General features: G+C 33.0%; 1 protein-coding gene and 2 long non-coding RNA genes across 3 annotated transcripts; 2 read left to right on the top strand and 1 right to left on the bottom strand.

Moving 5' to 3' along the window:
- Nucleotides 1-1,138: 1,138 nt before the first annotated feature.
- Nucleotides 1,139-11,839, top strand: LOC115990547 (14-3-3-like protein B). The gene is made up of 3 exons (XM_031114370.1): nt 1,139-1,204; nt 11,443-11,552; nt 11,680-11,839. The coding sequence occupies exons 1-3, from the start codon at nt 1,139-1,141 to the stop codon at nt 11,837-11,839; spliced, it is 336 nt and encodes a 111-aa protein (XP_030970230.1).
- Nucleotides 11,840-13,615: 1,776 nt separating this feature from the next.
- Nucleotides 13,616-21,604, bottom strand: LOC115992847. The gene is made up of 3 exons (XR_004092698.1): nt 21,396-21,604; nt 20,152-20,238; nt 13,616-14,003 (listed from the first exon to the last, which is right to left on the bottom strand). It is a non-coding gene; the product is annotated as an uncharacterized LOC115992847 (long non-coding RNA).
- Nucleotides 21,605-22,452: 848 nt separating this feature from the next.
- LOC115991996 lies at nt 22,453-25,339 on the top strand. Its single transcript, XR_004092394.1, has 3 exons — nt 22,453-22,746; nt 23,899-23,960; nt 25,109-25,339. It is a non-coding gene; the product is annotated as an uncharacterized LOC115991996 (long non-coding RNA).
- The last annotated feature ends 542 nt before the right edge of the window (nt 25,340-25,881 follow it).

Raw genomic sequence — 25,881 nt, 5'->3', positions numbered from 1 at the left:
GTTGAAACAGAGACTTTGACAGGTACAATCTCTGCCACTGCAATATGAATTGCCCATAATATTTTTGTATCTATAAATATTCTTCTCTTGGCTTCAACTCAAACTTTTCTCATAAACAATACTTTACTTTTGTTAGTGGGAAAGAAAGAAAAAACAACTTAGCAATCCAATCTGTTCTGTGTTAGACAACACCTTCAAGATAAAATACCCGACTGTTTTATTCTTATTACATAATCTGAATCTAAATTCCCAAATTTTTGAATTTTTACAAATAATTATGATCTTTTTCACTCATTTTTATTGTGTCCATGCTTTAATTTAAAAGATATTGCAAGGGTGGAGATGGAGTATAAGTATGAGGACTTAGCTAAAGCCCTTGAAAACTTTGGAAAGAGTTATTATATCTTTCTTCTCTTTTTGTTTGTTTATCTAATTCTTTGATTGAATTGGAAATAAACAGTTAAGTTCTTTTGCAATCTAACATTTTAATATATTTAGATTTTTATCATTTTGGGTGTGTTATTGATAATTGATATATGAGCCGATTTGTTTGGTCTGTTATCTGCTCATCCAGTAACACCCTTGATTATTTGGGTTACTAGTTTTGATTGAGGTTGATAGAAGGGCAAAATCGAAGACATCTACAATCCCACTTACAGAAGAAGGCAAATACGCCCCCAGGAACAATCTTCTACTGAACTTATACCTCTCATCATGTACTGCAAATTTACTAAGTAAGTTGACAAAAATCCCTAGAAAATATATATCAAGGAGAATCGAATATTTACCTTATATTTTTTGTGCGTATGGGTTGGATAAGAGTTTGGCTTTTGTCATTGGGTCAGTCTGTGGGACAAACAATGTGATGCCTAATTGAGAAGGTTACTAAAACAAACATTTCCTTGCATTTATTAACCATAACCCATATACTTTAATAATTATATGTATTATTGAATTTTGGTTTGTGTATGTGTTTCAAATTTGAGAAAAATTTTAGTTAAATTAAAGTAACCATTTCAGTATTACATTATTATTGAGAACATAAAAAATGGTCAAAGAGGAAGAAAATTTATAAATATATTACAAGTTGAACATTTATATGCTAGCAAATAACATTTACAAATATGCAGACACAGTAATGTTTCGCAATGTTGAAGCTGAATTGCATGAAATAGAGATTGAGTCTATTGATGAAACTAGAGAAGTAAAGGGAAGCAGAAGAATGCACTATTATAATGGTCAACACTTTCTAATGTTCACAACCACTATTATATAAGTATATAAATCTTTTTGAAGCCAAAATTTAATGGTGGTTCATGCTTAGCAATTCTTCTGTTGATGTAAGTAGTGAAGATCAAAACCTCATAGAAACAATTAATTTGAGACACATATAATTAAATGATATAATAGTTCTCAACTCTCTATATTACTTTGAGCATTTAGATCAATGAAAATTTCGTATCTTTGTTGTGTATTGAGGTAGCACCATGAAAGGTTAATTAGCAAATACAAGATTCTCTTTCTATGAAACATGTTTCTCCAACTTAGTTAGCCTAATTTGTTTATTGATCAATTTAAATGCTTTTCTTTCTTCTTTTTTTTGTCATTTTTTATTATAGATTGTATGCAAAGATGATCCATAATCCATTGATTCAGTATCAGTTACCTAAGATTGTCAGATTTACAAGAACTATGATTGCATATTAAAAGTTTGTTGCTTAGAACTATTTGATCATTTTTTGCAAAAGCACTTTAGCCATCATATGCTTTTGTGATTCAAAATGCTTTAAAACAATTGGTCTCTAGATGATATAGAGGCATTTACCCCACTTGGTATATACCATTGGATACAAGTTTCTGTATTGGTTAACATCTTTAGGATGTTCATTGTAATAATAATAATAATAAAATAATTAAAAAAAAAAAAACATGTTGTGTAACAGGTCACCATCTTTGCATTGTACCATTAGGACCCAAATATGGAAATATGCTTCTTATGGATTCTATCTTTTAATGCCTCAATCCAGCCTTAACAATTGCAGATTTTCTTGCACATAGTGACCCATTTATGCTACCAGTAATTGGAAAGAGGAAGCTGATGAAGAAGATCCTTTACGGGTGATTCTTGCAGGTTGATTATTAAGCTGATCCTTACTAATCCTTTTTATGGCATATGCAGGTTTTTTTAATGGTTAACCTTAATTCTATTACTGATTTTAAACCTGTGCACATATTCTTTATGCAGTGACCACATAGCTTTTCTTAAACTTGGTAAGGATGAAAATATGCAAAGCATAATGGAAAGGAAAGAGCGTTCTATTGGGAAAACTTTTTAATTATATCCAATTAACTTGCAGAAGATGGAGGATATGAGAATGCAATAAGTAGATCTATTATCAAGCATTGAATTTGTATATTTTCAATATTTCTATTTTCAAGTGTAAGTATTCCTAATCCCTTTCTCAGTTTTTTTTTTTATTTTTTATTATTTTTTATTATAACACTTTATAACGCCATTTTATTCAAGAGAAATCTAATTGAGTTTGTGGCTGGTGCAACTTTTCTTCTTTATTTCCTGCTTAATTTAACCATTTGAATAATTGTATAATATATCTATCCAAATTAGGATTTACTCTTTATGATATGTGCATAGGTTTACAACCAAAACATATGTGATTACGAGAAGTTTTGCATAATCCTTTGTACTGAACACTACCCAAATGTAATGCAGTGCAAAAGAAGAGGAAAGAGAACATCATTTTACACCATACAAGTTGGGAAAGTTGACATTCATCATGCATCCTGCAATGGAACAGTTTATCTCTTTCCTCTATCATAGATTGTTTTATTAAAAAGATGAAAACAACCTGTTTGTTATGCAAACAAATGTGCAAGATAACATAGATTATATTGGTGATAAATAGTAGATTTAATTGCAATTGAGCATTGTGCGAAATCATCACCATAGCATTTTTTTATAGCCAAGTTATAATGGCAAAATAATTTTTTTTAATTTTTTCTTTAAATATCCCGTGCATCGCACGGGTTAGCGACTAGTTATTATTATTGTTATTAAATTGAGTATTAGAACAACACTATCACAAATAAGAGCAAATTTGTAACCAAATAATTATGAGCATAACACCAAAAAAATATAAACTATATGAGAAGAACTTAGGCTTTAGATTCTATTTAGGAAGATAGGCAAAATAGTAAATAACAAAATTATATAATATATATATTTTAATTTTTTTTTTTTAGATATATTAAACATAGATGGGTTGGGTCGGTTGGTGGATTTGTAAATCTAATAACCCGAATCCAAATTGACCTATTGTAAAAAAAAGAAAAAGAAAAATAGTGACCCAACCCAACCCAGTGGGTTGATTAGGTCAGGTCGATTTTGGCAAGTTCGCTGCACACCCATATATTTAAGAATAAAATTTAGCTATAGAATTGGTTATAGCCGGTCTATATTCCCTATATATATATATATATATATATATTTGTCATAGCCTACAATTTTATTCAATATCATTAACATTATTACATATTTCAAAAATCTAATCGTTGCATTGCATATTCTCTATGCTCATAATACACATGTCAAATTTTGTACCAATTGAATATTATTTATTTTATGATCTATATGATCATATTATATTAAACTACAAAAACATGTTATTTGAACAATTTATTGATGACATAACTATTAATTTTTTATTTTCTAGAAATTTTGCAATCATGGAAAATACAAAAAAAGCAATGCAAATATTAAAAAAACCCTTAAAAATAGCAAAATGTAAAAGCTTGCCAACTCAACTGTTGTTAAAAATGTTGTTATATGTATATATATATATATATACTCTGTGTGTAGCATTGTTTTTTTAAAAAAAAAAAATTAAGTGTTACATTCACAACATTTTTACAAAAAATCGTAGGTGCTAAGTTGTTACTGTTTCTAATTTGAACCCACTACTAAAATTACTTTTTTGCCCACCAATAACCTCTAATAACAACTTGCCATTTAAGATTTATTATGAATATGTTATAGATATAGTGTAGATATTATATTTTGTCCGACCTCGGTAAGCATGTCAAAATGCCGATTTAAGTGCCCTAAAAAGCAAAAACCGTGTTTCCAAAACGAAGAAAATAGGGAAATACACAAAGGAACCATGTTTATAGGGATATACACAAAGGAATCATGTTTATCTAGATTGGATGATGGAACAAACCATTCAAGATTTTAAAATTTCAAACTTGTTATTTTTGGCAAAGTTTGACCAACGTTGACTAAACTCTAACTAAGATTAGTCAAAAGTTGGATTTTTTATCCGACCGTTTGATTGAGGTAAAATTTAATTATGTTAAAGATTGTAAAATTCCCTTCAAAACGACAGTTTATGGGCCAAAATCGTAGATAAAACGAATAAAATATCAAGAAAAATACCAAAACCCTAAATAAATGTATTATTTTCAAGTCAAGGTCTGTTTTGGGGTGTTTTCGTGCAAACAATTGTACCAATCTAGCTACAACTGGTGCGATATATCTGAACCAGATCAAAGCATGATGGGTTAGCTACCTTCCATAAAAAGGGCTCGAAGACATCTCCTCCAGATTGGGAGAAATGAATTTTTTTAAGAATAGTGTATTAAATTTTCTATATTGTGTCACTTCATTCCAAATGCAATATCCCAGCAACTGTAACTCCAAATCATATGAGGTCAAAGCTTATGAAAACTAGACATCTAGACCTTTCTAAGGACACTAGTTTTGAAAAAAAAAAATCTAAACTCCCAAAGAACTCCAAAAAGCAACCCAAAAACAAGGTTCAAAAGATAAAATTCCCTAGCCAAAGTTAACTCAAATTCCAAACTTCATAATTTTGTGTTGAGATCAAACAATAAGACTATGATAATTTGGGCTTAAATCTCTCTTGGTTAAAGTTCTATTTTGCAGGAAACAATCCTCTGTGTGTGTGTGTGTGTTTTTTTTTTTTTTTTTTTTTTTGAGAGAGAGTTTCAACCTATCGTATCCATTTCTGATGATAACTTTTTATAATCAGACCAAAACACTAATAAGTTTTTGGTGTGAGCGGGGATTGAACCCTAAACCTCTTATTCAACCATCATGTGTTTATATATATACATGCTGCATTTTACAGTTATTAAACATTCAGTGGCATGTTGATTGTATTGTGAGCAAACAAATTACTGGGCTGTGTTTTACTATTTGTTTGAAGTGTTTATTTTGGCAGTTTTCTCACAGACTGGCTCGACAAATCCAAATCCAACTAGGCCCATTCTGCAGGATAAATTAGACCCAAATCCAACTAGGCCCATTCTCCAGAACGAACCAGGCCCAATCCCTCTTAACCCATCAGCCTTCGTCCAAGTAGTGTCCATAAATTCTCTAACACGTGTATTTTGACCGAAAAGGCCCTGCACTTTTTCTTTCAGCAGTCTTTTGGAGCTGGTTGAACTCCTTATTCATGCCCAAAATTAAAGGAAGATATTTCCCTGAACGCCCTTCCATCCTTACGGCACCCTAAAGTCGTTGGGTAATGAACTTTTGATTTGCCCTTGTGAAAATGTCCAAATAACACCTTTTTGCATACTATTTGACAATCTACTACTGTTTCAAAAATATTTAACAATCTATCACTTTTTAAGTACTCGAGGTTAACGAAATCGAGTTTTTAATAGTACTCGAGTTCTAAGAACTCGAGTTCCTATTGAGTTTGCCAACATGGCAGTGGTTGAGCTAGAATTTTGCACATTAAAAATGCCACCTTGAACTCGATGTCCCTAAGCTCGAGTTCTGTGTTGACCAAACTCAAGTTTAGAAGACTCGAGTGCCGTGTTATTTTACATACATAGTACCCGAGCTCAGTAAACTTGAGTCTGACTCAGGTACCATGTTCTTTTACTACACCATACTCAAGTTCTATGAATTCAAGTTTGGATCGGGTATCTTATTATTTTACTACATTGTACTCAAGTTTTGTGAACTCAAGAACCTTCTTAGGTTTTTAATATAGACTAGATTCAAATTTTAGATTTTTTACTTGATGACATTAAACGTTACTGGTTTAGCTAACTCTAACAGTACAACCACGTCATCCCACATTTTAAAGTTTAAAGCTCTTGGAGGAAAAAAAAAAAAAACCTGATTAATGATCTAGATTCAAATTTGAAATTTAAACCTAATTGACGACATCTTTTATTAAAAAATATTTTAGCCTTTAATTTATTTAAAACCATTATCTTTCCAAATTTTGAATTTGAAAATAACTTCAAAATGATTTGATTCTCATTGTTTATGAAAATTTTATTTTTAAGTGCCCCTTAAGGCATGTCCTAAATTAACTATTCAAATTTAAATTTGAAATTCAAATTTCGTTTGACTTAGGTCACTTGTGGAAATGTGATATTTCGTTCAATTTGGCCTTAAAGGCTAAATCTTCTCCAAATTAATTATTTTCCGACCTTCCTTATTCCCAAATATCCTAAATGAAAGTCAAGAAAATCCTAACTCTAAAACAAATGAAAATTAAATGGCAATTACGTGAATTCAAAATTTTTTGTTATGTTATTGGTTTTATAGAATTTATTAATCAATCTAATTAAAGTAATTCAAAGACTCTAAAAAAAAAAAAAATTAAAGTAACTCAAATAATGCAAAATAAAATAAAATAAGATAAAGCAAAGCAACCCCATATGCAAAGGAACTAGTCTTAACTTAGTTAAGCAATCACAAGCAATCTACCCTATCACCATATTAACTATTTACCAACTAAAGAAAATAAAAATTCGAAGAACGGAATGAGGAATTAAAATTAGGAAATCTTGTTATATATAAGAATCGAAAAATAGTCATCATGTGAGTCATGCATTTATTTCCATCCAAACCTATCAAGCATTCAACATCGAATCAAAGTTAATTCAATACTTACTTATGAATTTGAACCATGCATTCTAATGCTTATAATCATAATCATTTAAATAAGTTAAGTGGGTTGCCATTTACCAGTAGAATAGGTTAGGGTATAAAGTAAAAAAAAAAATCTTGCTTTCTCTCTTGTTCTTTCAACTCGTTGCAAGATGGATTTGAGCAAAGCTTATGATAGATTGAGTTGGAATTTTATTGAAGCCACACTTCAAAAAATGGGTTTTAGCCAACAATGGATTCAATTGGTGACGTAATGTGTCAGCATAGTGACATACAACATTTTAGTCAATGGAGCTCCTACAAAAAAATTCAAACCCAATTGTGGTATAAGACAAGGTGACCCATTATCACCATACATACTCATTGTCGGCACAAATATTCTTTCATGCATGTTGCAGGATTTAGAAGCTAAAGGCATGCTAAAGGGAGTGGAGAAAAATAAAGGAGGGCTACCTATTTCACACCTCATGTTTGCAGATAACATTATCATCTTCTTCAAGATATCCAATCAAACTATAGACAAGCTAAGCCAAACTCTTCAAAGCTTTTGTAAAATGTCAAGCTTTTGTTTTTCAAGAGAGTGTTCAGCAACCATTTAAACTCTTCAAAGCTTTTGTCAAAAACCGAACAAATGAACAAAAAAAAAACCAAAAAAAAAAAAAATTTATACATATCTATACAATATAAATAATGGAAGTTTTGCAATAACTTTTACAAAACTATTTTTGCACCACATCTTTAGCACACTTTATTATTTTTTTGATTTTTTGCAATTTTTTACTTTGTTCAACTTTTCATCTTCTTCAACTATTGTCTCCCTAATTCAATCTTTCATCTCCTCAAATCATTATTTTTTAAAATTTTCATTTGATTACTTCTATAGATTTTTAAATTTATATCTTCTTAAATATTATAGTTTCATTTTATTCAACCTTTCATTTACTTCCACTATTCCTCTTCCATCTTAATTTTTACGTAAATTTCTTATTATTTCATTCTCACCCCTCTCCTCTATTCCTTCAAAGTTTTTAACAACAAAAGAGGTCAATACTCTCTCTCTCTCTCTCCAATTTTGTTTCTCTTTTGGTCGATTTTTTTATTATTTCAACCACTTATTTTTTTCCACTAATAGTTCTTTTGTTATTGTTGATTTAATTGCCACGTCACATATGTTTCTCTTTTTGATAAACTTGTATAGAATTTTATGCATATTTGGGTATTTTGGAATTATAATTATCGGTCACAAGTTCTTTTTCTTTTTCTTTTTTAATCCCAGTGGTTTGATTTGATTTGGGTTAATAATTAGTTTTTTTGAAAGTTAGAATTTGGTTTTTATAATGTAGGGTGATTTTTATAAAACATGAAAAGATAAATTATACAACAATAGATTGCAAACATATGTAAAAAGAAGCAAGTAATGATAAAACGTACAATAGGAAGGTCAGAAATTGCATCTTTAAGCAAAAGCTTTTCTTCCAATTTAAGATTATGGCCTTCATCATGAGCAACTGTATTTTTCTGCATCAGTACATAAATAAACTTATAAGAAAACCATCGGTAAAGAAAATAGAATTTCTTCTATAAATCCAAGTAACCCTCTTATAACTCAAACTCTAATGAAATAACCCCCCTTACAACAACATCATAGGTGAGGAGTGGGAACTGAGGCAAATTTTGCCAAAGGAAAACAACTGATTATTGCAAAAATGCTTTAGGATAGTTATACAAAATAAAATATATATAATTATTTTCGGACCTTAGAAGGCTGCCCCTGATAAGAAAACATGCATGCGGAATTTTGGAAGCCCATATGCACCTACAGCCATCATCCCCATCCGAACTTGATGGTTCATGCAAATGAGATGACCCAATGCATAACATCCAAGAAAGCCATTTGCAAATTTAACAAAGTCAATCACATTTTCAATTAAAACATATCATAGATTTAAATTTTACACAAAGTTCATATAAACAATTAGTTGTTTAATTTTGTCATTAGCTCATATAAATAATTAGTTGTTTAATTTTGTCATCATCCAATGGATTTTCTTTATTCCTAAACTGATTAAAACCACTTATGCCTTGACAAGGAGGTCCACCACATATCACATCAGCATCAGCCTTGTGGGACTCTTTGAGGACACCATTCTCTGTGCCATTCACACCAATTTCAAATTTTATAACTAAACAATTAAATCAATTAAAAATTGAAAACCAAAAAAGTCAAGAAAAAAATATTTATACATATCTATACTATAGAAATAATGGAAGTTTTGCAATAAATTTTACAAAACTATTTTTGCACCACATCTTTAGCACCCTCTATTATTTTTTGTTTTTCGTAATTAAAGTAATTATTCAATACTTTATAGTCGGGTTACACTAATTAAATTCATGGCGACATCAACAAAGAGAGTACCACGTGAAGAAGGGGAGAAATTATTAGGTTCACCGAAAGGACTGATGAAGTGGTCCTCCCAACCAATGAAATAATGCCACTTATGCAAATGTGTGAGTCAGATTTCTAATCAGCATAAGAATTGAAAATAAAAACCCATTACGTGATGTCACATTTGCATAAATGACAGCGTTTTATTGGTTAGAAGGATCAGGAGGTCCACTCTAGTAATTCTGGATCTAATAATTTCTCTATGAAGGGAGTGATGGGATGCACTCCATGAGTACTTAATAATTTAGAAATTGCTAAAATCACTACAATTTTAATACATGAGCTTTACAAATTGAGTTAGGCTTGGGTCCGATGCATGCATTGGACCTGTTGGGAGATGACATGTGGCCAAAAAGGGGCATGTGTCACCATCGTAACTGGCCCAATGCTTTGCCATTAGAAGTTGATGTGAAAATGAATGTTGTTAGGTTCTAAAGACTTAGGAACTAATGTATTTAGAACTCTAATGTGTAATGTTGGTAAATCATGATCAAAACAGTTGTTAGTCTTGTTTAGACTTGCTCAAAGTGTGTGCGTTGTATGTTAAGTTGGAATCAAGTGGCTGTAGAAGTATTAGTGACTTTCGGCCTGGCTCGATCAATCGAAGAACAAGCTCGATCGATCGAATCTCGAGCAGAATGTTTTTTCTACAGAATTTTCAACTCAGCCCAAGCCCATTAAGGATTAGGGTTTCAAATCTAATTCTCTTAGTATATAAAGAAAACCCTAGCCACGTTTTTAGAGGAGTTCCAGTTGCTCATATTGCTGTTTGTGTAAATCTCTTGTGAGATCTGTGAGGAGCTTTCCTTTACACAAGTTTAGGATTATCAAGAAGGAGATTCGTTCGAGAGCTTGATGATCATTCAGTTGCGGCCATAAGAACTTAAAGAAACACAAGCAGGGGTGCTTGTACTTGCTGGAGAATCCAAGAAAGAAGGAGTCCCTGGTCTCGGAGCTTGTACGTGGGCGTGTCAGTAAGTTTCTACTGGTGGGTAGCAATAGGATGTTAGCGGTCTAAGTCCTGTTGAACAACTTCAATTCTTTCATAGTGGATTTAGGTTTACCTTGAGGATAACCAAGTTAAATCCTCCCCAGGTTTTTACCAGTCTGGTTTCCTAGGTGATCATATCATTGTGTTATTTATCTTTCCGTTGCTTTGCATGATATGATTGTTTGATTGTGATAACCTAGACTTGGAATTTGGACTAAGTAACAACTTGGCTAATTAACTAGGTTAATCCAATTGTGTTTTTAAGGGGTCTAAAAAACTATCAAATGTGATTGGTGAATTTAAAAAAATAATAAATGAATGTCAAAATTAGATTGGTGACACATTAGTTTGTAAAACAATATTATAAAATTTTTAGGGTTCCTTAGCAGTAATAATTTCCCTTTTTTGTTTGTTTGTTAAGAGTGTAGAGAAAAGAAAAGAAATCAAAGCTATGAATTCTGGATTTCTCTTTACATAGAATCAAACGGAGGATTAGAGTTTTGATTTTAATGGGTGTCTGAGCAAATGCAAAAATATTCGATTGTCTGGTTTGTTATTTAAATATGGGTCTTGTCTAAGACTAGTTCTTGTGGATTGGAATGACTAGTAATCTTATAGCTAAAGTTATACATTGAAACATTATGAGGTTATGAAGTTAATAATAATGAATAATTTATGAGCCTGACTTGGTTATTGATTGTGTTATGATATGAGTATTTTCTGTATTTCTTGACATGGTAGACTGTGTAGTTTTCCTTGTGCATTGTGCCCATTTGATGTTATTTGTTGACTGAAGAGATCATGCTGTTTGTTGAATTTATTTTTTACTACTTATGACCTTTCATATAATTTTCAAATTTTGCTTTTGACCCTTGTCATTTGTATATCGACTGTTGGGTGATGAGAAAAGTAGAGAGATCTTCAAAGAGTTGTACTAGTTCAGTGGACATAAACTATCAGCTTTTGTAGAATGCTATTTTGGTTTTCCAACTCTATTCATTTGAGTTGGTCCAATCCGTACATTTAGTTGTGTATTTCTTTTTGCAGGCAGCTTCTACTACAGCAGAAGCTGAATTACCTCCTACACATCCAATCAGACTGGGTTTGGCCTTGAATTTCTCTGTATTTCATTATGAAATTATGAACTCCCCTGAAAGGTATGCATATGATATCCTTTCCTTTTTTGTTATTTATTTATTGATAAATACCTTTGTTATTGTTTAGAGAGAGAGAGAGAAAGAGGAAGATGATTTACTTGTCCTTGCATGTTAATTTTTATCCCAGGGCCTGTTACCTGGCAAAGCAAGCTTTTGATGAAGCTATCCCAAAGTTGGATACTTTGAACGAGGAATCTTACAAAGATAGCACTTTAATTATGCAGCTCTTGAGGGATAACCTCACATTGTGGACTTCTGACATCCCAGAGAATGAAGGTAACTTGTAGATCTTTATAGGATAAATCAATCTTGCTAGAATTTTACTCTTGATGAAACTTTAGTGACAACCATTAAATTATTTCAGTTAACATCTGCTTGGGTAAATGAATCAGTCTATATACGTTAATGTGACAAAGAGGCTGGGTTTTGTCTATCATTTTCAAGTTTCCATGACTTGTATATTTATGTTAAACAGATCTACCATTTTTTTAGTTGAACAGCAGTGACATTGTTGGGAGGTAATGTAAGTCTTGGAGTCAAATTGAATATGAGATCCCAAGAAGGTGCATAAATTAATGTTCTGAAAAAGGGAGAAATTAAAGTAGCCTTTTAGATTCAGATTCGAAAAACATGCATTTGTTATTACAGGTCCTATAAAATTAATCAAAGAGGATCTTTCTAAGGAAAGTAATAATTGGATTATAGTTTAGAGAAAGGACCAGAGAGGAGGTTTTTTTTGGTGGGGGGGGGCCGCAGTGGGGACGGTAGCAGTCTTACAAGCCATGATAATTTCTTTGATGTCTTTTTAGAGCAGATTGAGGTGGATTCTTTGCTGCCAATCTGTGTTTGAAACATGTGCATTGTGTTAGGTAAAAAATGTCAAGTTTTGGCCCTTTAATCTATTATAATAGTTTTCGTCTCTATCATATCGTTAATTTCAGCTTTTACTGGACAACATAAGTACAATATCCCAAATTTTATTATATGCTTGGAAAACATGACATATCAGTATACTTATTCTGTTTTATTAGTGGATTATGTACCAAAGCCACTTAATATAATTTATTTTGCACGGACAGAACTATGCTGAATATGAGACTGTGTTCCCATTTAAAGATTTGAAAGTTTACCACCTTATGGATGTCACAAAGCTTTTCTTGAAGATGATCATGTAAATTTTTTCCCCACCTTTTGAGAGGTTTATATGTTTTGCTTTCCCAACTTATTGAGTCCATTTTAGGAAGTCTGCCACAATACTTCTTGTTGTATTTGTTGGTGTGACATGTTGAATACCATTTCTAAAGAGTATACCTTTCAAGGTGGGTTGGGATTATGCTTAATTGGTCTCATCTAGAGGTAATTAGCCCCCCTCCCCCTCTTTTTGGAGGCTGATTTCTAGACTTGAACCCGCAATCCATCACTTTTAGTGGAAGAAACTTTGCATTGGGTATCATCCAAAATGAGTATATTGGATTAGTCTTATTTTGTCATGGAGAGCTGGTCACTTATGTTTGAAAAATGATCAAGCACTACAAAAAAAATGTACTATTGCAGCGGGCCAAAACTGCCGCAAAAGCCCAAAAAACCACACTAAAGGTCCATTTGACCTTTCGTAGCGTGTGCTATTGCGGTAGTTTTACTCGCCAGTGTTGCGGTGCCACAATAGCTCTATTGCGGCAGTAACAAAAAAAGCCACTATAAATGCACCTTTTAGTGGCCTTTTTGGTTTTTTGTGGCGGGCAGAAAACCGCTACCATATGAGGTTAGAATTCATGTCAATTGACTTTTAGCGGTGGGTTATGCCCGCCGCTATTGTTGTCCACCTTTAGCAGCAAGCAAAAGGCGCTACTATAGGGAATCAATTAAAACAGACTAATTGCACTTTTAGCAGTGGGGAGAAATGTTGCTATATGTGTAAACCTTCTAGCGGCAGATAGAAATGCCGCTATAGGGCTTCATTTAAATCATAATATATGCACCTTTAGCGGCGCTTTTTGACCACTGCTATAGGTTTTTTTTTTTTTCAATGGGTTTTAAAACCACTATTTTTTTTTTTACAAACCTGTTACGAAGAACCTGTAATAGTTTTAACTCTACTAACACAATACCACAAATGTAACTAATTAACAACACCACAAATGTCTCCAGACTAACGTAATATTAACATAGAAATATATTATCAAATACATATAACATTGTCTATAACCATTGTCAAAGTTCCAAAGTATTTAAACAAATCCTTCAACACTTTTGCAAGAAGATGCCCTTGGTATACTTTTGCAAGAAGAACCAGTAGTCCCAACTCCACGCCTGCTGGTAATAGTATAATTAATAGTGGTCACTCATTCTGGCTTAACATTGGGAGGAATGGTTGGAGGTGGTGCGGGCAAAGGTGGTGGTTGTCTACTAGCTTCCTCAGAATCACCTGATTTCTCCATCTAGACTAGGGTCCTACATGCCAAATTTGCAAGAAAATAATAATTAGGAAAAAGAATGCAAATATGTTACGCCAATAATAAGAATTTGAGTAAATGGTCAAAATTCCCTTAATTGTAGACGCCAAAAGTTGCCTCCAGTTAGAAGCTAGAGCACAAAAGCAAAACAAGAAAATAGCACCTAAAGAAGAATCATTAAGAAAGCTATTTTATGCTAAATTATGTGTTATTTTGGCTAGGGTTTTTGAAGTACTTTTCTGGCTTGTGCCAAATCTGATTTTGGCTCCTGTGAACAATGAAACTACTTACAAAATCCAAATCACAACAATAGAATAAAGCAAGCTAAGAAGTTCACTTAACATTTAAAGTCAAACAAACCATTGCAAAAAAATCAAGAGAATACTTAAAACATCAATAACAAGAAAATTCCATGTTCTTTCAAACAATCAGTCTTATACAATAATTAGTTGAACAAAGACCATGATAAAGAAGAAATGAAATGGCATAAGTTTTCAGTTCAGTATAACACAGATTTATTCACTCTACTTAATATTAACCATATCTTTTCCTTTTTCCAAGGCCGGTTAACCATAACAAACAACACAACAATCAAGTGAAAAATAATATTCATATTCATATTTAGAGCCACCAAGGGCCATTGGTAGAAAGCATATGATCCCTTATCTGATGGCATTGTAAAATCAAAACCCCACATACACATGAAACAATTTCTATAGATTTCTTTTTTCTTTTTCAACATTGATAAGTTCTTAATGTGGAGGGCTATCATTTTCATTTTTAAACACCATAGTTTAATTCTTATGAGATTATCACTGTAATCAATCGCAAGGCAAAGAATATTTCAATCGAATGAAAAAACTAAGCTGCTGTAGCCTATAAATAACAAATACTTGCATCATACATGAAAGATTATCAAGTGACTAAACAATTTCAACAAAGAGAACCATACATGAAAACCAATTAAAGAGACAAAAAATTAAGCAAAGCTCCACTTCAACTATAAATATTTCTAGAAATAGAAAAACTACGAATGGCTTTTAAATCTACTCTAATCAAAAAGCTAAAAGAGGGTATTTTGAAAACAATGAAATATATAGTTTCATTGATGTAGATCATATTGTGATAGATTTGTTGGAGTTATCTAGATTCAAATAATTTCAAACCATTTTAAGGAGAAGAAACTAACCAGAGAGAGGTTTTGAAACTCTAAGACTCATCATCATTGGACTCATAAACATCATCGCTAAGCTCTTCATTATCGATAAAGTCTTGTTCAAGCAATTCATCCTCACTGATCAACGGTGTATCATAAATGGTTCCTTCTTCATTAACTCGAGTCCAAGCATGGTTGTCATTTGCATCATCACATGCATCATCAGTGGTTATATTGTAAGGGACATTCTCAAGATAGGTACCCATTTCATCATCATCATCATCATCATGTGAAGCATTAATACCAACATTAAACACCTCCCTAGGTTTTGTTTTGACCACCATCACCCAATCTTTATGTCTCACGTCTTTCACGTAAAACACTTGTGAAGCTTGAGATGCTAATACATAAGGCTCGTCAATCAACCAACCACTCGTGTTTATCAATCGTGAAAAATTGATAAGGGGAAATCCAAACTCATCTTTTTTGCATCCTCTCCCACTAATAACGTCAACCCATTGACATTTGAATAGTACATATCAATACTTGTCAGAGTAGTTCAACTTAATAATATCGATTACTACACCATAATAAGTAACACTACCTTTAGTAACAACACAAACTCCACTGTTTTGAGTTTTCCTAGTTGCCTCAAAGTCTTTGGTGTGAAACTTCACACCATTTATAACATAAAACTTGAACTGTTTTGCTTCATTATTTGGATATCAAGCAAACCATATGAATTTATTAGAGAGTTTCTTTTTCTTAGATGCATCTATTAACATCACCTAATATAGACAATGACGTTTATTATAAGTATGCTATCTAAAGTGTTACAACCAAGTTTTATATATAGACATTGAAATCACCTATTATAAACAATAAAGTTTTATGTATATGCTTTACTTACATAGTTCCTAAACTAGCTGTAGAATTTCTCCATATGCTGCTTTTGAATAACATCATCGGTTATATGAAAAGGAAAATCAACCTTGGTCTCCGCTATGTGTACATTATGTAGACAAACGTGTTAGTTTTAAGTTAGAATATTGTACTTGAATGCCATGAAAGGATACGCAATGACATATTACTTACTCATGAAATGGGGTGATTTTTTCACAGTTGAATAGCACATAACGATGTGCTTGGATCCATGAATTTGAATCTAGTGTAATGCTCACCACTTCGCTCATGGATTCCTCAACGTTCCTTACAGGTTGATTTCAACATATTTAAAATAGTGTAAGTAGAATGCTAAGCATTCCTCTGCTATATACCCTTCTGCAATAGAGCCTTCTGAATAAGTTTTATTATGCACATAAGACTTAAGTCTTGACAAGTACCTATTGGAAAACCCAAGATCAACAAAAGAAAATTGGTGTGAAAAACAATTAATTAGATAGACAAAGTTACTATACGTGTTACCTCTCTATGGGATACATCCAATGATAATGACTGGGCCAGCAACTTTGGCTTCACTAGCCAAATGCATGACTAGATGTACTATCACTGTAAAGAAAGAGGGAGGGAATATCCTTTCCAACTCACACAATGTCACTGCAATTCTCTTCTCAAGAGCTCTAAGTTCATCCACATTTAGTACTTTGGAACATATCTCCCTAAAGAAACAAGATAAGTCAATTAAAGGCCTACTCACTTCAGGGGGCAAAGATCCACGTATTACTATTAGAAAAAGTTGTTGCATTAAGATGTGATTATCATGGCTCTTCATCCCACTAATCTTGCGTTCTTTAAGTTTAATACAACGTGGGATGTCTAAAGAATATCCATTTGGCACTCTTACATCCTTCAAAACTTGTAGAAAACCATCCTTTTCACTAGCATTCATATGGTAGCAGGCATGTGGCATACATGTCTGATCATTCCCAACCTTTTCCAAGTGAAGTTCATTTCTTATACACATATCCTTTAGGTCTTGACGTGTCTTCAAGTTATCCTTTGTCTTGTCATCCAAGTTCAATAATGTGCCGATTATATTATCCACTACATTCTTTTCAATATGCATCACGTCAAGATTGTGACGCAACATATGATCCTCCTAATAAGGTAAGGTGAAAAATATACTTCTCTTCTTCCACACAGTTAAGGCTTCCTCCTCTCTTTTTCTTTTATTGGGCAAATTAACTGTTTTCTTCCCAAACACATGATCGACTACAGCATCCGTTTGTAATATGATTTCTCTTCTGGATACCGTAATAAGAGCTGATCTCGTATCAACATGCCCATCAAACGATTGTTTTTATTTACGGAATTTATGATCGCTATCCAAGAATTTCCTATGTCCAATGTAACTAAATTTCCTTCCATATCTTAACCAACGAGACTGACTATCATTGTTACAAGAGGGACATGCAAGAGCACCTTTGGTACTCTAACTTGAGATATCACCATATACAGGAAAATCATTTATGGTCCACAATATTACAGCATGCATTTGGAATGATTTTTTGGAAGACACATCAAACGTTTTTACTCTAACATCCCATAATTCCTTCAGTTTTTCTACTAGGGGTTGTAAGTACACATCTATATCGTTCCCGGGTGAGGTTGGACCGGGAATCAATAATGATAGCATGAAAGAAGACCTTTTCATGCACATCCATGGAGGGAGATTGTCATGCCTTAAACCCAAAAGGGTCCAAAGCGTGAGGGAAGGACTATTAAGAGCGAGAACGTAGGAGATTTTTTTTTCTTCTTTTCCTCTCCTCGACACATGACAAGAATAAATAACCATACTAAAATCTTCATATTACAAGTCACAACTCTATGACACATTTACAAATAATAACTCAAGTCGTGTGCCTCCAAATAATGCATGAATATATTTCAAAGCTCCAAATGGATAACACAAAACAACAATCCCTTCTAGAATACACAACCTTAACATTGAAGTTAGGCCTACAAAGCCTAAGGTTAACAAATCTCAAGTATCCAACCTACAATAAAAGTAATTATGATCTCGTTAAACTTTGCAAGATTGAGTCACCAACTAATCATAGCATAAATCTCTTAATTAGCATAATGCTCCAATCACCACCAATAAAACAAGCTCCATGCCCGAGGTATAGCAAATTTATCTGAAAAACTGTTGGATAGTGGGATGAGCTAAAGCCCAATAAGTAGCATAATTAATGAGGGTGCGGGAAATGCAAGTCTCATGATAATGGGCATATTACAAAACATGTTATACTTTGGGAATTTCCATGAAAATCCAACAAATCCATTTCCATTGGTAAAATAACAAGAATGATTAAAACTATGCAGCACAAAGCTTTCTTAAAATATTTCAACTTGAAACTACATACTATACACTGTGAGCAATTACAACATTGTTCCAAACCAGAAAATCCAACCCAAGGCCACGTGACAATGCTGTCACAAAGACGGAACTCATCACCAACACACTACCAGAACTAATTTGCCGTCACAAAGACGGAACTCAATACCGTCACAAAGATGAAACTAATACGCCGTCACAAAGACGGAACTCATATGTCGTCACAAAGACGGGTGTTAAGATACCAATGTCACATAGACTATAGTATCTAGCAAGGTTATCACCGGGTAATCACACGTCATGGCACAAGAGTAAAATATAAAGAGCTCACAGATTACATGAATTCAAAACACAATTCATTTCCAAGTAGTTCCACAAAACCTTTTTGTTAGATTCTAAATGTTTAGAACAATTGGCAAATCGTGAACACAAACTTGTCTAGATAGAGATCTTAGAGTTTATAAGTTTTATTAGACAATGCTCAAGGTGATTCAAGTCAAGATTCAAGAACATACAAGTTGCAGGAAGAAGATTTCATAATCTGTTTGGTTCAATCGATCGAAAGACAGGCTCAATCAATCGAAAGTCGTATCTGCAGAATTTTAATACCCAAATAGCAGTTCAAGCCCATTAAGGATTAGGGTTTCTAATCTACTTCTCCCAATATATAAATGAAACCCTAAGCATGTTTTTATGTGGCTTTTCAGAGAGAGAAGAGGGTGCCTCTTTTGTATTTAGGGTTTGTTCCTAAAAAACTCTCTTATGTCTTCTACCGGTACTATTCCTTGAAGAATCTCAAAAACCGATATTGTAGAAGTTGCTGCCTTCTCTTGTCATCAAAGGTGCTGATGATCTAAACCTTCAAGGGTGGTCTTGGAGTCACAAATAGGAGAGTTTGTGTTGCTAAACCTTTGAGTGGGATCTTAAAGTCACAAACGGGGGTGTTTGTGTTTTGCAAAGGCCAAAAAAAGAAGGAGTCCATGGATTCGGAGCTTGCATGTGGTCGTGTCAGTAAGTTCTACTGGTGGGTAGCAATAAAAAGTCGAGCGTGAGGGCTTGTAAGTCTTATTGTATGAACTTCGATTCTTTCTAGTGGATTTGTTTTTACCTTGAGGATAGGTAGGTCAAATCCTCCCCAGGCTTTTACCGGTTTGGTTTCCTGGGTGATCATATCTTGTGTTATTTATCTTTCCGCTGCTTTGCATGATATGATCTTTGTAATTGTGATAACCTAAATTTGTTAAATTGGACTAAGTAACAACTTGGCTAATTACCTAGGTTAAATCAATTGTATTTTAAGGGGTCTAAAAACCAACACTTTTAATATCCAAAGATATTCACAAGCTTCTCAAAGCCTTCAAACTCATTTTTTGTCAAAAGATTTTGTATCAATTCTCCCAATTATCAAAGCATCTTTAAATTTTGCAAATAATGCAATAAATCCATAAAATCCATTCTCAAGAATTTAATCAAAGATGCTTTTCTTTCCCATGCCAAATATTCATGCATTTCCCAATATGCAATATTAAACATGATGCACTTTTCATAAATAGTCATATATATTAAGGTTGCAACACAATAGTTTTTTAGAAAGATATAGTTCCATAAATAATTTTCCAAAATGTGTTTAACCAAAAAACAACGTTTATGCAACATGGTTATTTTCCAAAAATCTCATTAAAAGCTACTTACCTCGAAAAGCCAACCAATTTTACCTCAACCGGGCATCACAAAATCAACTGATCCTGTCACTAGGTCCATCACCAAGAATCTCAAAACCTAGAAACATAAGGAACAAGCCTATTAATAACAAGGCCTATCGCAAAGTTTATCATCACATTTGTCTCCAAAATCAAATAGGATCTCCTAAAACAAATCAAATGCACTAAAGCCTAGCTTGCCCAACCTAAGACAAGTACCCATTCCCAAACGGGAACCAGACAAGCATACAAACTCATAGTGCCACAGCACAAAACCAAAGCATTTTAATTTTCCACTGCAAGCAATGTGTACATATAAAAATAACATAAAACACATCAATTCATAATAGGGGTAGCATATCTCATGAGTTTCCCTTTAGAGCACTACATGATTAAACCAAACCATTAATAGACTTAACTAAGTAAAACACATGTCGAAGAAAGCACATGAATTTACAAACCAATCCATTCAACAAAGATTTGAAGTAAATTCCACAAAATCTCAGCGTTTTCATCACACTTTTAGATTCAATACACAGTTGGCCAGCCATTTTGTAAAAATTATTTGGTCCACGAAAAGTTATCCGATTAACTTGAAATTAAAGAGGGAGAAGACTTTATGTGTCTAGTATGTACTGCCAAAAATTCAGCTGACTCATGTATTGTAGCTGACTCAAATCTGTCAAGGACAGATTTACAATTCCAAAGTAAAATTACTATAATCTTAATACTATGCCAAAAACTTTGAAACTTGATTAACCTCAAAGCTACATGTTTTAGCACATGATAACAACTATGAATGCAACCAATAACCTCATATAATAGTCATCACAACACGAGTCAAGAAATTCGATCCTCTAACTCATATAGGTAATTTACCAAACACTTGGCATGCAACAAGCACATGCCCACATTCACATATGTCAAAGCCATTCAAATGCAAAGGAAACACTTTGAAATCCACTCATGCAACAACAAAACCCATATAGTTGCTCTAGAAAACCAAACCTCAAATACCCACTAGTAAAATAAACAACCAAAACACCCCATCAAAGCAAACACCCCTAAATAGTTTGAATTTTTTGGATTTAATATAAACTCTTGCTGCCCAAATCCTCATAACCCTCTAAACTTCCAATACTCACCAAACCCATCAAGTATATATCATAAACATCATAAACTAACAAAACCCAAAGGATTTAATAGAAGAAATTGAGAGAAAACTTAGATTTTTACCTTGGGTCTCTTGCATTTCAAAATCTCATGGAGTTTTGGCTCTACTAGAAGAATCAATGGAGATATAATCCTCCCTAATAGGGAGGATTCGACTAGAGAGGGGAAAGAAATGATGAAGGAGATGGGAGCTAGAGTGTGTTTGTGTGTATCGATGGGTGGGTAAGATAGAAGGATAGAGAAATAGAGAGAGGGGCAGCCAGTCAAGAGGGAGAGAGATATCAACGTGAAATGAGGAAGAAAAAGGGGGGGGGGGGTTAACTTAAGTTGAAAAACTTAATTACCAAATTGCCCCAAAAATATCTTGTGAGTAGATTACCAATTTGCCCCTTAAGCTTCTTCCAAATTACGCTTAATAACTGGGGTGTTACAGAGATTGTATGGCATCAAAATGATAGGCCATGTATTATGAGTATTACTCATGTTTTCATACGGGTTGAATCCATCGGATGCTAATCCAAGCTTCACATTACGAGGCTCGGATGAGAACTCTATGTACTTAGAGTCAAATGATTTCCAAGTTTCAGAATCGGCAGGATGCCTCAGTAACCCGTCATTCACACAATCGTTGGCATGCCACTTCATATGATTGGCTGTTTCAGGAGACATAAATAGTCTTTGCAATCTTGGTTTTAAGGGGAACAACCATAGGATCTTTGCAACTTTCTTCTTTCTTTTCTTAGAGGAAGTATTAGTACTTTGTTGACCTTTACACTCATTACTTTCCCATCTTGAATGGTTACTGTAACACCCCGATCCAATTTTTATAATTAAACTATGTGTTTAAGTGGTTAAGTATTATTAATATTTTAAGCCACTTACTTACAAAAATTAATATAAGAGTATTTAATAAACATATTATTTTGTAATGTCATTGAATAAGAATTTTAAAGATTATAAACAATTGAAATGACTATTTGTATTATAAAAATATATTTAGCATGTACAAAACTATATTAGGTGGTCAAGTTGTGAGATATATATATATATATATATATATATATATACATATGCAAAGTGATATTATTTTGGTAGAAAAGTAAGTGTGAATGCAAAGATTATATATATAAGTGTGAATGCAAGAAATTTGGAGGAGTGGGTGTGATATTTGTTTTTCCCTAGCCATACACGTACCCCACCCCTAAAGTCAATTTGACTTATGTTTATTTTGCTGCATCTGAAGTCCAGCAGCTCACTTTCCTCTTTCTCTACTCCTTTCTCCCCTTTCTTTGTTCTTCTTTCCTCTTCCCTTCTTACACGGCAACATCTCTCTTCCTTTCTCACCAAAAATTCTAGTTTCTTTAAAGAAGGAATTAAACAATTAGCCTTAAGGTTTCATCTTCAAAGTGTGTGGGTAAGTAATTAAACCTCATCTGATTTTGTGTATTTGGATAGTATAATTGTTTGCTTACTTTCCCTTTTTGTTCTCTGCTCTGTTTTTGGAAGTTGAAGTGGTGTTTCTGTTTTAGTGATTTGAAGGTTTGATGAAATTATGGTTTATTTAATGTTTAATAACATATTTTAGTATGTTAAATATAGGTATAAAAATACCCAAATTAAATTAAGACCTATTGCTATTTGTTGATGATTTTGTAAGATTATGTACTGAAGCTGTCTCTGTGACAGATTTGATGTTTACTACAAGAAAATTCTGTATTAAATCGTATTTTGTGAATTTGGATGCTAGGGATAGTTCCTTTGAAACATAAGACACTTATGGTTGTTATTGAATTGGTCTCACAGCATTTGGATTAATATAAAAATAATGGTTTAATTTATAAGTTGCATGAAATTCTGTCAGGACAGATCTGAGTATACTGTCTTGCGTGATTTTTAGTAAATCATGGGTTTATGTTTTGACTCCGAAATTTTTATGGTATATACTGAACATACAGGGGAGTAGTTCTGTAAATTTTCATGACAATTGGATGTGTTTGAGCAGCCCGTTTGTATTTTACAAATGGAGCCTATGCTGCTGGAATAGAACAGTGAGTAGTAAGGGCCATGTATAAATTTGTGGATTTAATTATCAAGTTAGGGTGAATGTTTTGAGCTATAATTTAATATGCTTGTCTTTTGGTATGTCTCGATCATAGATTAATTTTGTGTAACTTGTTTTGAGGTTTATTACTCAAAGGAAGGGGTTCTAAACCATGAGACGATTATATGTATGAAGCTGTTTTGCCCGACGTGTTGTATATTATCATATGAATGTATATAGTTACATGATCATGCTTAAAAGATTTTATATTTATGCATGCATTATTGCTCTGACCTTAAAGCACCTTTTGAAATAAAGTTAGCTCTTTTAGAGATATGGGATTAATATAAGGATGTTGGTTTCTCTAGGATTTTGTACTTGTTGTTGATGAATGTATTTTTGTTTGTGGGAACCTCGCCGAGGTGGGATTAGGACTTCTTTGATTCTAAGAGATAGGCTTTGAGATGAATGTGAAGTTTATGGTAAAGAATTATGGATAGTAATAAGCTTTGATTTATGGTTTAGGTGTTACCAGTATCCAAGTCTAAGCTCCTTCGACTTTAGGCTCTCAGTTCCTCTGCTTTCAGGTAAGAGATAAGTTATATGAGCATTTGGTAAGTCATGAGGTTATTTTAAAGTATGTTATGCATTAAAATGTTTTTGATTAGAGATATGACATGTAATCATTATTCTGACAATGATATGTTCGTGAGCTTTCGAAAAACTTATGTATATGATTTAAGCATATTGATGCTATTATTGATTCCACGAACATGATGTTTAATGAAAAGAATGGAAATGCTATTATTATGAAATGTTATGCAAAATAAGAAATTTCAGTATGATGTAAAGTATGAAATGTTTTCAGGTTATGTCCTCTGATAATTTGAACTCAGCCAGTAGGGGTTAATTATTGGCTTTCCATGGAAATATGTTATCTGTTTGGCCATTTAAAGTAGAGGAAATGGGGCTGCCCGTAACTCTAGGCCATTTAAAGTAGAGGAAATGGGGTTGCCCGTAACTCTAATCTGACTAAGGCCTTCTCCCCAATGTGTACGGACGGTGGGGAGGAACAAAACCTGGAGGAGATGTGCCATCAGGCCTCTCAAAGGGGACAATATCATGCACATGAGGTTTTCCAAATGTGATGAGGCCTTCTCTGTACAGCTTATCAGACATGGACTAACCAATATGTTATGAACAGCTATGTTATGTTATTAATCATGAGAGAATTATTTTGTTTAAATGCATTGTGAAAAGTGAAAGCTCTCATGGCAAGAAGAAGTTTCTAATGAAAAGAAAAGCTGTTCATTAAAGATAAAAGTTTCTGAAGTTCTGTTATGCTATAAAAGTAAAGTTTCTGATAAAAGTACAAGTTTATGTTTAAAAGTATCAGATATCTGTTTTTATGAAACGTTAAGTTTTATGATCATGAAAGTTATAGTATTCTATGAGAAGAGGTTTATAAAGAAAGGTTTTCTTATTGAGTCAAGATGTTTCTAGTTTAATACAAAGTTGCCGAATAATTGATTTACGTTAAAATGATTATTTTGTAATGAGAATATATGTGGTGACTTTGTATAAAATGATAGAAGTTTAATCCGAAAGGTTTTGGTAATATCAAGCTGATAAGAAAAGGGAGAACAATTATTTTCCTATGAAAATGCATCCTTATTGAATTCTCATATATCTTACCTTTACTGAGCTGTGTAGCTCACCCCTTCCACTCTTTCAGTTAGCAGGTTTTATTTTGGAGCAGAGGGAGCCTTAGACGAGTTTTGAAAGGAGCTGGTTTTAGTTTGATATGTATAGATCCTAAATTAGCATTCTGACGTTTAGCTTTATAGTTATTGTGTATTTTAGGATCAAAAGAAAGTTGTGTATCTTAAAGTATTAAGAGATGTATTATGTGAAAGTGTGGAAATTAAATGATTGGTGGATTGTGTTATATTTTGAGTACAGTATAGATGCTCTGACTATCAAGTGAAAAGTGATATCAAGAAGTAGAGAAGCAACAAAATTATTCTGAAAATAAAAATAGAAGCTTTTGGAAAAGTTTTGTAAAAGTTTAAGTTGGTTCTTGTTAATATCAGGTTTAGGCTTGATATTAGCATGCCAGTCATGGTCACAAATCCGAGTATCGGGTTTGGGGCGTGACAGTTGTGGTATCAGAGCAAAGGTTATGATTTTGTAGACTCTAAGTGTTGATCTTCAGAGTAAGATATTAAGATTGGGTAGTTAAGGGTAGACAAGTAGGGTACATCTCTTCTGAGATGTTTGAATTGTTTGATTGTTGGCTTATTCTCTGATGTCTACTATCATTTTTGGATATTTTGAATTATGAAAGCATGCTCAGTATTGCTATGGTTTTAGCTCTTTTTTTATTTGTATTACGATGTTTGCTACATTTGTGTTTTGTGGTCTGTCTTGTTTTTCACACAGGTCAAAGAGATCACTTTCATCATTTTTTGTTCCATAGAAACCTTTGGAATCATCTTGGTTAGAGTA

Source organism: Quercus lobata, chromosome 5 (genome assembly GCF_001633185.2).
Source record: "Quercus lobata isolate SW786 chromosome 5, ValleyOak3.0 Primary Assembly, whole genome shotgun sequence".
NCBI lineage: Eukaryota > Viridiplantae > Streptophyta > Magnoliopsida > Fagales > Fagaceae > Quercus > Quercus lobata.
The sequence above is the reverse complement of the archived record's forward strand: the minus strand, read 5'-3'. Positions and strand labels throughout refer to the sequence as shown.

Coding starts and splice junctions, on each gene's coding strand:
- LOC115990547 (XM_031114370.1), top strand. CDS start 1,139: ATGTTTCGCAATGTTGAAGCTGAATTGCATGAAATAGAGATTGAGTCT. Junction 1,205..11,442: donor CTATTGATGAAACTAGAGAA/GTAAAGGGAAGC, acceptor TTCTTTTTGCAG/GCAGCTTCTACTACAGCAGA. Junction 11,553..11,679: donor ATTATGAACTCCCCTGAAAG/GTATGCATATGA, acceptor TTTTTATCCCAG/GGCCTGTTACCTGGCAAAGC.